Here is a 17,541-nt window from a genome sequence, read left to right on the forward strand (position 1 = left end):
GTTAAAAGCCTGGGAGCAGACTTTGTTCACTCCCCAGATGCTCCCCTGGACTCAGGCACGGGCACAAACCCCTTTCGGGGGTTGACCAAACCAAGTTGAGCCCCTGGATTCCTTTAACGGAATATGCTTCACATAGGGATGGCGAGACCAGTCTCCCATCCCTATCACCTGAACCAGAGCCTTTCCGCAACCTTACAAGTTGTGACGAATTGCTTCACTGCAGGCAAAACCCAAATGGCAACAACAATCAGCCAAGTGGGAAAATCCCTGCCGTGCCCCTGTCCCAACGACAGACAACACACAACGGCATAGCAAGGTCAACCGCAAAATGCCCTAAAATTAGGGAGGGGTGGGTGGGTGGGCATGAGCTGAAAGAGGAAGCTCTGGGACACGTGCATGGGTTTATATAGGTCCCTTGATCCATTTGGAATGCACCCCATTGGCCAGATTAAACCCAGCAACGACGGACCTACCAATCAGGTGTTGTGGCTATCCAATAGACCTACCCACAACCAGGAGGTCAGTCTCCAGGTCTCACCGCAACACGTGCCCTCTTTTAGGGAGGACACGATTTCTGCCTCAGAGTCTGAACTGTGCTCTGCCGCAACCTCTTCCTGTTCACTAAACCCTGTTACCTCTTCAGCTTCCTCCTCCTCTCATTCTGCTCCTTCTTCTCCCTCTAACCATTCATCGTTGTCCCACCACCAATCCCCTGGCCATGAGTCTTCTCCTGGAAAGGGGGAAGGATTCCCTAGGGAGTTCCCTGGCTGGTGCCTGGGAACCAGCCAGTCCGGCAATGGAGCTTTCATTTATTTGAATGTGTTCTTAATACTACTAAGGTGCTCAGGTTTGTACTGTGCTTTGGCTCGGGGAACTCTTCTCTGAACTATGTGTCAGTTCAGGGCACTGATGCCAGCAGCAAGAAGCAATAACGCCATATTCTCTGGGTCACGACCAGGCCATTACCCAAGGCCATGAATGTGACAGCCTCTAGCCTGATGTCTGAACTGGGGTGCTTAATCCTAGGTGAAATGTGTGAGAGCATGCAGGAGTCTGTGTGCATGTCTGTATCTCGATTCCTGCAAGGCTGGGAATCAGGAAGCCTCCGCTCCTTCGCTTTTGCTATCGGATGACAGCACGGCGCAATTAAAAATGGAAAGCCACCACCTACACAATCCCTCATGGAACGTTTGGCAGTCATTTGACAATATTTGACCGGTTAATTGATCGGCATGCCAAGCTTAGTATAGACGTGCTCTGCATTAAGAAACATCTCCCACGCGGATGACATTTGACTTGCATTTTCATAAATGGACCTGTTTACACACCCGGCTTCTATAGATAATGATGACATTCCATTGCATATCACTTCTGGTTCCTTTATAGCTCTGGCTTTTTTTCTTTAAACGGACTGGCTTGTAATTATTAGCAAATGAAGATAAGGAACTGAACAGGACATGTTGTTTCAAACATTGTGTTTAAAATAAAAAAAAAGGTAACACAGCACATTACAATAGCCCGCTAAATATAGTCACGGATTAGAGAGCCATTGTTTCCAATCCTGCTATATAAAACTAAGACTCTCCAAATGGAATGTCACTTGACCTTTCGTGTTCCACTGGCCTGTGCTTGTATTTAACTGATGCCGGGACAACAGATTTCTCCTCAGAGGTGTCCAGCGTTGACATGACAGGCCTTAGTGTTTTGTCCCCGCCATGTTCAGGAGACATAAGCCCAGCTCTTCGGAGCACAAAAGAGACCTTGCCATCCCTGGACCTGCACTGCCCCATAATGACATGAGAAGTTTCTTCAGCTTGTCTCAGCTTGTCCTCTCTGCTGGCCACCTGAAACCGCCTCCAGTCTTAAGGCACTCCAAAACAACTTACTTTGAAGTGGAGATCCTTGATGTCCACAGCAAAAAACAGATCTGTGTAGTGGACAAGGTGAGTCGATGTGGTGTGTATGGTTTTTCTCACATGCTACCTATCCCAGCACGCTGTGGAATGTGTGATCTTAAATGCATGACTTGCCCTGCAAGCATAAGTCCACTGGCTTGGGAGTAAGCCCCACTGAATTCAATAGGACTTACTGCTGAGTAGACATGGTCAGGAGTATTCTGAGTCTTGCTTTCCTGCATATATATATATATGGCTACATGCAATAATTTTTAACCTCCTTCCTGGCCAAATTGTAAATGCATCTAACTCATTCTACAGCTTGACAGGAAGAATCAAATTGTGTTATTTTTCTGTGATGTTCATATTGCAGCTTATATTTAACTTTCCATAGGAAAGGATAGATTTCCCTTTTGTTTGTTTTTTTACCCTGTGGCACTGATGAAACCCTGTAACTTTCAAACAGGGCAGAGACTCAAACAGACCTAAGTGCAGAACTAGGCTTTGGAAAAATGGGATGCATTTATTTGTAAATCTCAAATTCTGCTTTTCTGCCTATTCCCCCCCCCCCCACCCTCCACTATAAATGAAGGCTCTTTTAATTTTCTAGGCTAGATTCTTTTCATAGTATTTGACTCCTACTTAGCAACTGCTATAGATTCATCTGCAGGAAGACAGAACAAGTTTGCACTCGTAATGTCCTTTACTGCGGATTTCAACATTAAAATAGTACTGAATATTCAGAGTCTTGCTGTTCATTGCCAGTGTTTGATATCTGATATTTAACATTGGATATTATGGTAGCAGATTATATTTGACATGTGATAGTATTTTAATGTTTGATTTTCAGGATGTGCAATCCTATGCCTATTTACTCAGAAAGTAAATCAGTAAGACTTAGTCCTAGATAACCCTGCATACATCTATATCTATCTATATTTGTTATATATCATCTAGATTTACTACTTTAATTTGATAGGAGGTATTCAGTTTCCGTAATAGTCTGCATTTTACATTCTCATTTGAAACCAGTGTGCACTCGTGCCATTTTTGTGGTAGAGGGATAATAATAACATATTTGCATTATACTTTAGAAGGTGCAAAAGTCCTTCACCTATAATCCTTAAAGCAACCCCGTATTGTAGCTCGGTATGTTATAAAGGATTGACAGAATTGCTGGCCTAAAGGAATCTTGTGCCTGCATAATAGAGGTGAAATTTGAACTTACTGACTCATAGCTCAGTCATTCGGCTGCTCTGACACCAGCTCATGGGTTCACAGGAACTGAACATCTATCTACATGCATGCCTTAATGTGCATGATGTTACATCATTTACATGAGCCTGCATTTGTGAGATGTGTGTCCTTTAAAATAATAATAATAATAAAATGAGAACAATGGAACTTAAAGTGCTCGACTTTGGTTTAGTTGTGCCCAGGGAGCATGGCACAGTTCCGACTGAAAGGGAAATGTTTTAATTTTCTTAAATACCTCTTTGGGGTCTGTCAGAAATATAAAAGCAAAGCAGAGTGAAAAACAAACAAACAGACAAGACAAAGCCAAGTACAACATATTTTCTTCCCCTCCCATTTTCAGATACCACCATCAGCAACGCTTCTTGATGTAAAACATAAGTTTCACAAAGTATGTAAGTACCTGGCGGGGCCTTTTGCATAGGGGAAAAGCTGTCTCCTATCACCAAGAACTCAGAATAAACTGTATGTGTGTGTGAGAGAGAGTGACAGGCCCAGATTGAAGAGGTAGGCAAAAGGGGGCTTGTGCCCCAGGTGGCAGACCAAGAGGCAGCAAACAACATACTGTATTTTTCTGTGTATAAGACTAGGTTTTCCCCCTAAAAAATAATGTCAAAAATTAGGGGCGTCTTATACATGGGGACATCTATCCCCCCCCCCATTTTCTTAAAACTGAGTCCCCCGAAATTGGGGGCCGTCTTATACTTGGGGGCGTCTTATAGACGGAGAAATAAGGCAATTTTTCATCCTTGCCACAGCCTGAAGCAATACTTTTTTATAGGGTTTGTTCTCCACTGGTGGGGATGGAAACAGCCACTTAGGAAATGAAGGCATGGGAGAAGAGATGGATAGCGAGGGTGAAAATGGTAGGGAAGAGCAGCAAAAGGAAGAGGAACCAGCAAGGTAACCGGGGAGGAACTGGTTGAAAAAGCCTGCCATCATAAGCAGGTCTACTCAGAAGTAAAATGTAAAGATAAAGGGACCCCTGATGATTAGGTCCAGTCATGACTGACTCTGCGGTTGCAGCGCTCATCTTGCTTTACTGGCCGAGGGAGCCGGCGTACAGCTTCCAGGTCATGTGGCCAGCATGACTAAACCACTTCTGGCGAACCAGAGCAACACGCGGAAACAGCGTTTACCTTCCTGCTGGAGCGGTACCTATTGATCTACTTGCACTTTGACGTGCTTTCGAACTGCTACGTTGGGAGGAGCAGGGATCGAGCAACGGGAGCTCACCCCGTCGTGGGCATTCGAACCACCGACCTTCTGATCGGCAAGTCCTAGGCTCTGTGGTTTAACCCACAACGCCACCCAAGTCCCTTACTCAGAAGTACGCCCTATTAAATTCAATGGAGCTTACTGCCAGGTGGATGGAGTTAGTAACGGAGGCATTTGGTCTCCTCTTTTTGTGTGGTGGTGGGGAATGGTCTATAATATGGTGCTTTGCTGCATTGTGCGCAACCTCAAGGCAAGTTATAGGAACTGTTGAAATTTGCTGCAATTTATTATGTGGGATTGTCAAGCAGGCACATACCTGTAGGAGATAAATTCTGCCTGATGAGCAACAAGTTTTCCACGAGCCCATAGATATTTAGAGACAGCTGAGTGCCTTCTAGTGCTGGTGTTCATTCTATCTAGAGCTCATCCACATGGGAATTCAGAGACAAAAAAGCCCTCATGTGACTTATGAAGATGCAGAATGTTTATTCTCTGAATCAGAAAGTGTTTCTCTTTCCTCCCACCACAGGGCAATCATTCACAGATACTATTAGACTGGCAAGTTCTTAGAGAAATCCCAGTTGTAAAAGTATTGCATTTAAGGACTTAGTGCTTTAATGCAATTGCCTTAAAAATATCTCTTTTTTATTTTAAGTGTTTAATTATATAGCTGTCAGTTTAATTCTAAAACTGAAAGGAACAGATTTTTAATTTACATCCAGGGCCAAACCAAAAGTGGAGATCTTATGTTTGCTTTTTTTTAAAAAAGTTAATACAGTGGTACCTTAGGTTACATACGCTTCAGGTTACAGACTTCGCTAACCCAGAAATAGTACCTCGGGTTAAGAACTTTGCTTCGGGATGAGAATAGCGGCAGCAGGAGGCCCCATTAGCTGGTGCTTCAGGTTAAGTGGTGCTTCAGGTTAAGAATAGTTTCAGGTTAAGCACAGACCTCTGGAATGAATTAAGTACTTAACCCGAGGTACCACTGTACCGTCAGCAGCAGACCTGAATCAGGTCAGGAGACCCATCCCACTTTCTGCCCCCTTAAAAAAAAAAAAAAGCCAAGCACATAAAACTGAATGTTAAATTCTTGTAAATTGCGGGTCTACTGTATTTGCTAAACTTTAACCAGCCTATGGGACGCGGGTGTCGCTGTGGGTAAAACCTCAGTGCCTAGGACTTGCCAATCGTATGGTCGGCGGTTCGAATCCCTGCGGCGGGGTGAGCTCCCGTCTTTCGGTCCCAGCTCCTGCCCACCTAGCAGTTCGAAAGCACCCCAAGTGCAAGTAGATAAATAGGGACCGCTTTCTAGCGGGAAGGTAAACGGCGTTTCCGTGTGCTGAGCTGCTGCTGGCTCACCAGAGCAGCGATGTCACACTGGCCACATGACCCGGAAGTGTCTGCGGACAGCGCTGGCTCCCGGCCTCTTAAGTGAGATGAGTGCACAACCCTAGAGTCTGTCAAGACTGGCCCGTACAGGCAGGGGTACCTTTACCAGTGTGAGTGTAGTGGTTAAGAGTGGTGGACTCGTAATCTGGTGAACCAGGTTCGCTTCCCCACTCCTCCACATGCAGCTGCTGGGTGAGCTTGGGCTAGTCACACTTCTCTGAAGTCTCTCAGCCTCACTCACCTCACAGAGTGTTTCTTGTGGGGGAGGAAGGGAAAGGAGAATGTTAGCTGCTTTGAGACTCCTTCAGGTAGTGATAAAGCGGGATATCAAATCCAAACTCTTTACCTTTTTAACCAGCCTTTCTTCAAAGGAAGCTTGGGCTAGGTTTCCTCTATGTATTTGATGCAGACTTGTTTAATTTGATTAAAAGGTTTAGGATAATCCACCCTGTTCATGGCTGTTCTTTAAAACTTGTTAAAGTGAACCCAACTACTATAAAAGGCTTTCTGTAGGAATATTTACTTTATTTACTTTAAGACTGCAAGCTTCCCGCTTGAAGTTCACAACTGGGGAGAGGGGAGTAGCAGCAGTACAGACTCCCTGCGACAGCAGCGCGGGAGAAACACATTGGCATATTGCGTGAGCACTTTAGGCAGAAAGTGCAAATATTGGAACATAAGGACATGTTGGCCCATTCTCCCCATCAGCGGTGATATACTTGCATCAGCATAATCCAGTGCCACACGTTTTATTAATCAGAGAAAATGTGGCTTAATCAGCTATATGCAATGTTGAAATAGAAATGTGTGCAGCTGCTATCCCAATATTATGGAGGCGGTGCAGAAAAAATAGCTTTAATCACCACTCTTTCATACATAAAGCTCAGCCTTGATTGATTCCTGATTTGGTTGATAACTAAGAGGGAGCTAAAAATAAGCCACCACAATGCTGTGGAAAGTGGTCCTCTTCAGTGTTACAGCCAACCAGCCACGCCACCTTTCAGGAAGCGCCATTCCCCTGCCCAGGGGTGTAGGAAGGGGGGTGCAGGGGGTGCAGTCCGCCCCGGGTGCCATCCTGGAGGGGGGGGTGACAAAATGGCAAACCGCAGGGGCGGCACTTACCGTGGTGCCTGGTCTTCAGCATGCCCGAGCCACACATCTCTCCTGGGAGTGACACGGTGACTTGGGACCCCATGCTGTCTGAAATGGCTGTGTGGGGCTTGCGACCCCCAGGTGGACTCCGTGCGCAGATCACCACGCTGTCCCGTTGCATGGATCGCTGCCCCACCCCTGTGGGTGGATCACCCCGCCCCTGCCGCTCTGGGTGCTGGAGCAGCTAGCTACGCCCCTGCCCTCCTGGTTTTCATTCTCCCACCCCCATAACAGACACCCAACATTATTCTGCGCATACTGAGCATGCTTAGTCTGCATTAGTCTGGGGTGTGTGGTTTTGGGTTGCTTTTTAATTTTTTTTGCTTAGAAAATTTATTTCTTTACAGTGGTACCTCTAGTTATGAACTAAATTCGTTCTGGAGGTCTGTTCTTAACCTGAAACTGTTCTTAACTAGAGGTGTGCTTCTGCTAATGGGGCCTCTTGCTGCCGCTGTGCCGCTGGCACACGATTTCCGTTCTCATCCTGGGGCAAAGTTCTCAACTCGAGGGAACTCTTTCAGGTTAGCGGAGTTTGTAAGCTGAAGCGTTTGTAACCTGAGGCGTTTGTAACTTAAGATACCACTGTATATATATATTTATTAGAGAAAGAGAGAATTGAAATACTTTATTGTCACTTATACAACTTGTATACAGTGAGATTACACGAGCACCCCCCACTCAGCTCTCTTAGTCTTAATTCCCCTCGTTTGCTGATGCACACCCACCAAATCCGAAAGTCAATTGCCCTGTTGTTATCTTTTCATTCAGCAGCCTAACAGCCCACAGATAGAAGCTGTTCTTTACCCTGTTGGTGCGACTAATCATGCTTCTATATATTCTGCCTGAGGGCAGGAGATCAAGGAAGTGCTGGACAGGGTGTGAATCATCCCTGAGAATTTTCCTCACTCGCCTGAGGCAACGTTCTTCCACTATTTCATCCAGTGGATTCACGGGACAGCCCATAATATCTTGTGCTGTATTCACCACCCTCTGTAGACACTTCCTATCAGTTGATGTCAAATCAGCGTACCACACCGTGATGCAGTATGAAAGGACACTTTCTATTGTGGACCAATAGAAAGAGATCACCAAATGTTGATTGACATCGTTCTTTTGCAAAACGTGTCCTCCTTCATGGAGAGCACGTGTTGCGGTGGGGTCTGCTGAGCCACCCCTCTGTTACCAGGCAGGGTCTCTAAAGATGGCCTGGGGCAGTGATTGGTTCACTGGGTTGCTGGGGTAAAAGTTATGTTGCAATTTTGGTGGGAGGGGTAAAATGTTTAAATATTCTGCACGCAGCCTGGAGCTTTCCCGCCCACCCGCCCTTGAGTAAGGGGTTGTTGCATTGACCTTGCTATGCCTGTCATGGGATCGTCTGCTTTGGAGCGGGGGCCTGGTAGGAATTTTGTCCATCTGGCTGATTGGCTGGGCCATTTGGTTTTTGCCTACTGCGTAACAAATCGTCACAACTTGTAAGGTTGCGATTAGGCATTGGTTATAAATTGGTGGAGGAGGGGTTAGGATGGGCTGGGCCTGCCCCTCCATGGTTGCTGCGGAAAGGGAATTCCGTTAAAGGAATCCTGGGGCTTGCCATCTTTTCGTCCAATCCCTGGAATGGGACTAGGGCCGGCAAGCCTTCGGGGAGCATGCGGATGAGAATTGAGGGTCTGTGACTCAGCTCCATTTCTCCCCGACTTGCTTTCCCCCGCACTGTCTTTCGGTGGTGCCCGGAAGTCAGTTCTGTCCCCAGGCGGGGGGACAGATAGTCTTAACCAATGTCTAAACAACCACTCACGGTTTTGTATTTAAATAAAGTTGTGGCCAAAATTATGCCAAAAACCTTAAACAAAAATTAAGTGTGCGTTATGAGTTATTTGGGGGGTGGCTTGGGGACCTCGACATGCAATACTCTGAGGAGATGGAGTATATATTTGTACTTCTTTAAACATTTGGGTTTCCTCAAGCCTGTTGACATCTCGTCTTGTGTTTTGGCTATGTAAAGATTAACACTCAGAGAACCGATGCCACAATTAGGATTATACATGGGGCCTGCAACAAAATATTACAGTAAGAAGCTTCTTCTGTTCAGGGATTCATCTAGTCACTAGATCCATCCACACAGCCCTATCCCAGATTCCCTGCCTGAATTCCTTCTTAAATGAGCATGCTTAGTTGGAAGAGGGACTTCCCCTTGGAGAGGTGTTTATTATTATTATTGCTAAAGCGCTAAAGCTCTCCATCTCTTTGTATTTCTGCAAACCTGAGATTTTCCTCCAGCCTGCCGAGAACACAATGTCAGTTGGATCTTCTCTGTTTATATACGGTACTTGCTGACATTCTCAAAGAACTCTAAATCTTATGGGAGACAGTACTTACCCTTGCAGAAGCTATGCTGGTTCTGCCTCAGCAAGGCTTGTTTTTCTATATGCTTGGAAATTACATATTTAACAAAGCTTTCCACCAGGTTCCATGCGACAGATGTTAAGCTATCCAGCCTATAATTTTCAGCATCCTCCCACATAGCCAAACCAAAGTAGCCTCAGTATATAAATAGGTGTGTATTTCATCCTTACCCCATCAGTTAAAATTGGTTGAGGTCAATCAACTAAATTTTTAGTTGATTAATCTACCAATTTATAAGGTAGAACTCCTAGCTATTAAAATACTAAATAAATCCACTGTATTCCATTGCAGCGCGGCCAGATAATTTCTGGGGAGAAAACAAATATGTTTTCCTTTTGCTTTCACATCTAAACTCCCTGGTGTCTTGCTCATATTTTTTCATATTTTATAAACTTTTAACAGTGACAGTACTTCAGTTCCTCTACTATGAGCAGCACAAATTTTAACAGGACTGTCCAGCCAAAGTGAAGCAAGCTCCCGATATATATATATTTATTTTCAGATAGAAAGTCTTCTAGGTGGTATAGTTCCTTTCCCGGAGCGTTTTCCAGTCTGGGGGAGAATGAAACACAGGGTTGTCAAAATGATATCTTTATCTCTCTGCAGTTACATCGAAGTGTTCTTGAGAATTCTCAGACACTTGATTCCCATTCACCTTAAATGACATTTATGATGACCTTTGCTATTTAAGGCCTGGACAACCTAGACATCAAAATTGATGCATTTCACGTTCACAGAAAATATGTGCCCTGGTTGATATGGAAGACACATAAAGTAGGGGATTTAAATATCTTTCTATTAGGTTAGCTGAGGTCTTTAAATCTCTACTCTGTTTTTGCACTGTGCTCTCATTTTTTGAGACACTGTTCTTTCTAAGAGCAACCTTCTTATTCTTTTTTTTAAAAAATGTTTCAGAGTGAAAGGTACATTTTTCACTTATTTGAATGCAGGTCCCCAGTGGTCGCCATCTCGCATAGGCCTGCGACTTGAACGCAGTAAGTATTCATTTTTCTGCCAAGGTACTCCTGAGCTGGGTTTTCCAAACTTGGGTCTCTCTCCAGCTGTTTTGGACTACAACTCCCATCATCCATAGCTATCAGGACCAGTGGTCATGGATGATGGGGATTGTAGTCCTCAAACAGCTATAGGCCCAAGTTTGAGAAGCCCTGCTCCAGAGCTTGTATTCTGAATGAATTTCCACATTACCTTTTGTACATGAGAATGAGCTTCCCAATGTTTATAGTATGGATAGACAAACCAGAAATAAATCTTTTGCTATATTGACTGTGCTAGTTTAGATTTCCCCCAATATTTTCACAGATTTGCAAATGTGAATATTGTCTTATATTTTATGTATGCATTGCCAACTTCAGTTGCTAGTCTTGCCAGAAGATCCTTGGGAAGCGAAGAAGGGGTGGTAGCCCCAAAGGTCAACTTCCTTTCTGACCAGCACAAACATGGTGTGTGTCGCTAGCACTGATCCATCTTTGTTGTTCTGTTCCTTTCATGCTGGCCAGAAAGGAGACTGCTTGCCTGTCCTCCCTACTGGCTAGAACAGGGGTCCCCAAACTAAGGCCCGTGGGCTGGATAAGGTCTGAGGGACTCATTTATCTGGCCCGCGGCGACGCCCGCTGCCGATGCCCACTCTTACCGGTGCTGCGCTGCGCGGCTGCCCACTTCCGGGTCAGAGGAGCACCGGAAATAGCTAGTGCGCATACACAAGCATTATTTGCCCATGCACAAGCATTATTTCCGGTGCACCTCCAGGTTGGAGGAGGCCCGTGAACATGCGCAAAAGCTATTTCCAGGGCTCTTCTGACCTGGAAGTGCGCTGGAGATAGCATGTGCGCACGCGTATGGGCACATGCTCCCCCACCCTCTGGCCCACCATGTGATCGGCGCTGGAGACATCGGCCCGAGGCACGGTAAGTTTGCTGACCCCTGGGCTAGAAGCGTGGATTGGAGCCATGAGGAACTCACGCTTTGCAAGTCCACCATTTGAACAACATGAGCAAATAAATAAGACTTGGGACAATGTTCTCATGCTACATCCTTAAATCAATGTCAAGTGATTTCTCTGTGAAGGTATTGCATCAAATGCTGACCACGTAATGTTTGGTCACTGTGGTATATACTCCAGTTGTAGCATCCTGCTTGTGGTTAACGCTTAGCTGGAATGAAATATTCAACGCAGCAATAGAGAAATTAAAATAATAATTTATTTGTCAGACAAATAAATGAGAGGCACAGTGGTATATGGTTACCAAGCTCTGGCCTGGCCTCCTGCCATTATGGCCAGCACTTATATTCCCTCAGCCCAGCCTCCTTGCTCCTCCTTTGGCTGCCTCTGTCCAATCAGCCTGGTTGAAATTCCCATTGGCTGTTTGCTAGAACCAATCACAAAAGATACACCCATTTCATATTACCTTTTATGGGAGACAAAAGCTATATATTCTTCTATCTATAAATGACAAATAAGTAGTCATTTATCTTACATTTATCTCAACAAGGAACCTTAATTACCAGCTCACCTCTTGCCCTCCTTGCCCTATTGCCTTCCAAAACAGATGGTTTAATAATTTTAAATTTTTATCTTAAACAGATGTCAAGGATGTTGAGTTCACATTCTCATGCATCATCAATGAAAGATCTCCTTTTGGAGGTCTTTAAACAAAAAGCCTGACAACTATATATCAGGAGTGCTCGATGGCGTCTCCTGTCTGGCAGGGGGCTGGGCTCGTTTGCCCCTCTGGTCTCCTACAGCCATGATTCTATGAAATAAGAATTTAACATAAGCTTTTAACATTTCTTAGTTTCTAAATCCTTTACATAATTACATTTAAGCCAATATATTTCATACATTATCATAAATAACCTTTTGAAAGGAAAAGAAATCTTAAAAGGATCTCAGTTTAAGAAAGAAACAACTTTAGAAAAAGACTTCCCAAAATACTCTCTCCCTTTCTGCCAGCTAGATGCTTTCTTTTCCATTTGCTCTTGGCCTTTTTAACCTTAGGAAGAAGATATGGCTCAAGTTTAATGGGAGGCACATGGTTTTATTTTACTATTTATCAATGCTTAATCTGTAGGGTCAGTGTAACCTTGCTCTTAGCCTGTAATTCCCTTTTTTACGACTTTGAGAATTGTTTTCTGCTATAAATCAGGGGGCCCCCTTGTCCAGGAGAATAAACATCTTGCCAAGGTTCTTAGGCAGCTGGTTTGCCTGGCATGAAACATTTGAAAATCTTTAGGCTCATTTTAAAATACAGATCCTGATTAATATATAAGCTTTGATAAAAATGCAGGCTGTGATTAGATGCCTCACAGTGACTTGTCCTGCAGCTGTTGTAGACGTGGTGTAATCTTGTTCTCCCATTCAAAAGTGATTTGTGGACTGGCAGGAAGCAAATGTGGTATGAGGCCATTTAAACGCTACCTGAACAGATTTGGCATTTCAGTGGCTATCTGTTAGTAGGACATCTCATGGAATTGGGCCGAGCATGTAACATATAAGCAGTGTTTGAGTTCAGACTTCATGTCACCTCCTTCTGTTTCTTTGTTACCATAGATGGCTCTTACTTGAGAGACTCCATCAACATAAAGGCCCTTGCAGCTTCTTCTATCATTACGCTGTATTTCACGGACATGGGTCAGCAAGTCACCTGGACAACAGTAAGTTTAACTTTTGGTAAAATGCACACAGCAGAGTTGTGCATTAGCTTGAGTTGCTACATGCTTTGTTGGTCAGTTTGTCTTTATCATTTTCTTTTTAATTTTTTTTTTAAATTTATTTTCCATTTAATGCTATACATTCACATCATGATTGTTCACTATACCACCCTGGCTCTTTGGCGCCTATTGACTTCCTTCCCTCCTGCCTCATGGCTTTCGAAATTAATCTTTATATCATTGCAATTTATACATTTTCCAGTTCTAATTAGACTTGTTACAGAATGTCTCAAAATTTAAATAAATATAGAAAGATAGAAAATTTCTCATTACAAGTCATCGGACAACCCTGCTAGCGATGTTAATTGCTTACAACAATCTTTCAATTATCATATAAATTTACCCCAATCCTTTTGGAATACTTGATCATGCTGGTTTTGGATTTTTTCTGTCAGCTTCACCAGTTCTGCAAAGTCTATCATCTTCATCTGCCACTCTTCTTTCGTTGGTACTTCTTGCTGTTTCCAATTTTTGGGCTAAAAGAATTCTTGTCGTGGTTGTTGCATACATAAACAGTCTTTTATCTTCCCTTGGTATCTCTTCACCTACTATACCCAGCAAAAAGACCTCTGGTTTTTAAATAAAAGTATTTTTAAACATTTTCTTTAACTCATTATATACCATTTCCCAGAAAGCCTTTACCTCTTTACAAGTCCACCACAGGTGGTAAAAGATACCTTCCACTTTAGCCAATTTAGCTGGTGTTAAATACCATCTGTACATCATTTTCATAACATTTTCTTTAAGTGCACTGCATGCAGTAAAATTAATACCTTCCTTCCACAACCTGTCTTTATCATTTTCTAATGAAACTTCCACAAGTGCTTCCACCATACTAGGCTTTATTGTACATTCCTGGAGCTCCTTTGGACAGAGGTTTCAGTAGATTGGAATTGGCTTATCAAAAGAACCCATAATAGCTAAAAACCTGACTACAAGTCAAGAAGCACCTGTTTCAAATTTCAACTCTGCAATGACCTTACTAGGCAACTCACTTTCCCTCAGCAATATGGGGAGAATTCTACTGCTCTTCCTTATAAGGTTGTTGTGAGGGTTATAGCAATTCTCTGTTTCGTGCTGCCTTTTGAATATACAAAAGTGCTATATAAATTCAACTTGATCCACCTCGTAGTCAGTGCATGCAGCACAGTCCCTGGTCTGCTGCAGCTCAGCCGCTGCAAAAAGCTACATGATTCATCTCTGTCCACCACGGTGAAACATTATGTCATTAATTATTATGCCACACCATTTCAGTGCAGAGGAAACATAATGCAAATTGGAAAAAGAACTTCTTCAATTATGTATCATTGCACATCGTTCTCAGACTGAAAACAACAGCAAATGCCAATTGTATTTGCTGGATTAATTCCCATTCCAAACATGGGACAAATAAGTGAGCACCAGCAATTTTCTGCTGCCATTTTCATTGGAATTCTCTGACATCCCTAATCTGAGAAATGCAAATTTGGTCAGTTCATGGAAAAACACAGATCAAACTACATCCTACAACTTCTCTAGCGACCACCCGGGTTGCGTGGCAAGTTCCCGCCTCCCCCCATAGAAATAAAGACACAGGACACAAGAATTCAGGTTAATGGGTCAAACTAGGCCACAACTTTATTGATTACAGGAATTGAGCGGTATTGGCTTAGGCACTGGTCCTTCCACTAACTGGCCTGGCCGGTGAGGGTTAACCACCAGTGGGAGGGGTCCTGCTGAGGCACATCAACCTGGGGTCACCGTGTGGGGGTGTGCCGTGGGCCCACACCTCCATAGGCTTAGGACAAGGCCACCCCCCTGGAATCCTTTACCGGACTACCCTTTATTTGGTAGAAGGTGATGGCGCTCCTACTCCCCCTTCATCTGCATAACAATAGACTGTACCCCCACCAATGCCTACCGCCCATAGTGTGGAGTTGTCACGGTTTGCTACGAGGTAGGCGAAAACCAAATGGCTGGAGCCAATCTGCCAAATGGAAAAATTCCTACCAGGCCCCTTGACGGCGACCAACCAGAGTTCATAGCAACATCAGAGAACCTAGCCTAATGGGTGCGAGGGAAAGCTGCAGCGTGGGAAAGAGGGCGGTCCTCAGCTGCGCCAGACCTAAGTAGGCGAGGCCACCCCCCCCTGCGCCAGCCGATTTGCTGGAGCCAGCCCCCGCGAGTGTGGGGAGGGGCGTGAAGCCCGCAACCCCACCTCCTCCCTAGCTCGGAAGTGGATATGTAAGAATTGGTATATGGCACACAAGGTAAGCAGCTTTCAAACATTACTCCTACCATGTTGTGCAGTACCATGGTGAAAAGGTATTTGTTGGTCTGAATGCAGAGCTTTCATGCTTAAACTGACAAATGGAGGAAGCCACATTAGCCTTGCTAATGTGCATAGATATTACTAGCCTGTGAAAAACTTTACTGGCCCATTTGTTTCGTGTATCTATGTGGCTCAATAACCTGGAAGGAAATGAAAAAAAGCAACTGTTTGCAAATGCTTCCTAGCCAGGTCACCTAGACCAGTTGATCAATTTTTTTTATCACCAACAGTATCACCAAGTAGCATTTGCATCACCAAGTAGCAAGAGAAGAGATGCTATAAGAAAGAGCTATTCTCGATTAGTTAACCAGAACACAGGATGTGCCTTTAATACATGGTGGTGATTCAGAAATGCTGTGTCACCACCATCACTGTAAGGTGAGTTTATCTAATTAATGATCTAGGCAGATGATGCTTATGGTCTGAATTGAAAATTCTCTCTGGCATTCATGGAATCAGGAATTAACGGAAACATCCACCCCTTCTCTTCTGCCACATATAAATAGATGACACACAGAAGCATACTAAGCATTCAGTACATTTTGTTTCAGTTGGTCTGGACTCTTTTTGTGAATACGCATCCTGCTCCAATTTCAGCAGGCAAGAAACTAAAGCCAGCGCTTTAGATAATCTATAGTGCAGCTGCTTTTATCATTGTTGCTACTAATTTCTCCCCTCAATGTATTCTCCTCCCCCCCCCCCAAAGTCAATAAGCAACTTTAATAGTTTTCTGTTCTTGACATCCCAGTGCCTCGGCTGTGCCAGCTGACTGATGCCAAAGATGCCCAGTCACATTGCCAAGCTCGACTTAATTCATGCTTTCTTAGAAAAGGCTAAGGAATAAACCCCACACAAGTCCCTAAGAAGGTTGGATAGCATCTTGTATGTCTCCTTCTGGCAACTCCTGCGGCCAACCTGGTGCCACATGTATGGCTCTGCTTTCCTTTGGACCACACCAGCAAGGCTGAGAAGGGGGTCTTGTTGTCTGGGTAGCCCAGGACCTCCACACACACTGCCCAGGCTTGTGCCCCAGAAAGGTCACTTTGGTGCTTTGAAGGCAGAAATTATGAGAGTTCGACTTCATCCCCCAAAGGTGTACTCTCCCATTGTATTCCAAGATAGACAGGTGCCAACTGCAACAGCATGTGTTTTTTTTTTAAAAAATAGTATTTATTGAAGTTTTAAGGTTACAAAAAGAAAGTAGAAGGAACACCAAATTAAACAAAAGCAAAACAACACATCACAATAAAAAAAGAAAAATAGAAACAATTAAAAAAAACAACAAATTGAACCTTTCCATAACTTGTCTTTCATTTGCTTGTTTCCCTGACTTCCTCACACCTCCCTTTTTTGTATTCTAAGCCAATTATCCATTTCAGCAAATCCTTTCCCTCTCTTCAAATTTTTATCCTGAAAATTTATCTTAATATTAATATAAGTTTACTTTCCCTCCTTTCACCAATTAACAATCTATTTTTCTTAAATCTTTGTTACATTTTTGCTAGAATCACATAAATTCATTCCAACATCATTCCAACATTCATTAATTTTACAATGTTTCTGTAAATAGTCTTTAAATTTCTTCCAATCTTCTTCCACCGACTCTTCTCCCTGGTCTTGGATTCTGCCAGTCATTTCTGCCAGTTTCATATAGTCCATCACCTTCATCTGCCATTCTTCCTGGGTGGGTAAATCTTGTGTCTTCCAGTACTTTGCAATAAGTATTCTTGCTGCTGTTGTTGCATACACAAAGCAAGTTCTATCCTTCTTTGGCACCAATTGGCCAACCATGCCCAGGAGAAAGGCCTCTGGTTTCTTCAGTTCTTATTGAGTATAATAGAGGGTGAAATACCCAAGAAAGCACTTAGTGTCTTTCTCAACACAACGGCACTGGCCAGAATAATTTACGCTCAAAGGTGGAAGGACCAGGGTCGTCTTTACCCAGGGGTGCAAGGGGTGCGGGGCACCTGGGCGCCGAATTCTGGGGGGCGCCCACTGCTGAAGCCGCCTAAGCTCTTAACTATCTATACCTGTTATGAAATAATAAATCATTTTAATCAAGCTAGAAAAACAAAATATATACCTAGGTATTACCTAAATGTATACCTACTGTTTCACTAAAGGACTTTCAGCTTTGTGCTCTCATTTACCTAAGACTTGTCATTCACAACGGCGCCGTGCACGCGA

General features: G+C 43.8%; 1 protein-coding gene across 1 annotated transcript in view; it reads left to right on the forward strand.

Annotated features, from left to right (window-relative positions):
- Nucleotides 1-1,591: 1,591 nt before the first annotated feature.
- The window catches only part of TECRL (trans-2,3-enoyl-CoA reductase like), a 41,641-nt gene continuing 25,691 nt past the window's right edge, over nt 1,592-17,541 (forward strand). The window contains exons 1-4 of the mRNA XM_081884319.1: nt 1,592-1,943; nt 3,493-3,544; nt 10,265-10,309; nt 12,883-12,986. Of these exons, the coding sequence (XP_081740445.1) occupies nt 1,716-1,943; nt 3,493-3,544; nt 10,265-10,309; nt 12,883-12,986 (429 nt within the window). The 5' untranslated portion in view covers nt 1,592-1,715. The remainder of the gene's footprint in view (nt 1,944-3,492; nt 3,545-10,264; nt 10,310-12,882; nt 12,987-17,541) is intronic.

Source organism: Podarcis melisellensis (genome assembly GCF_964234715.1).
Source record: "Podarcis melisellensis genome assembly, chromosome: 13".
Classification (NCBI taxonomy): Eukaryota; Metazoa; Chordata; class Lepidosauria; order Squamata; family Lacertidae; genus Podarcis; species Podarcis melisellensis.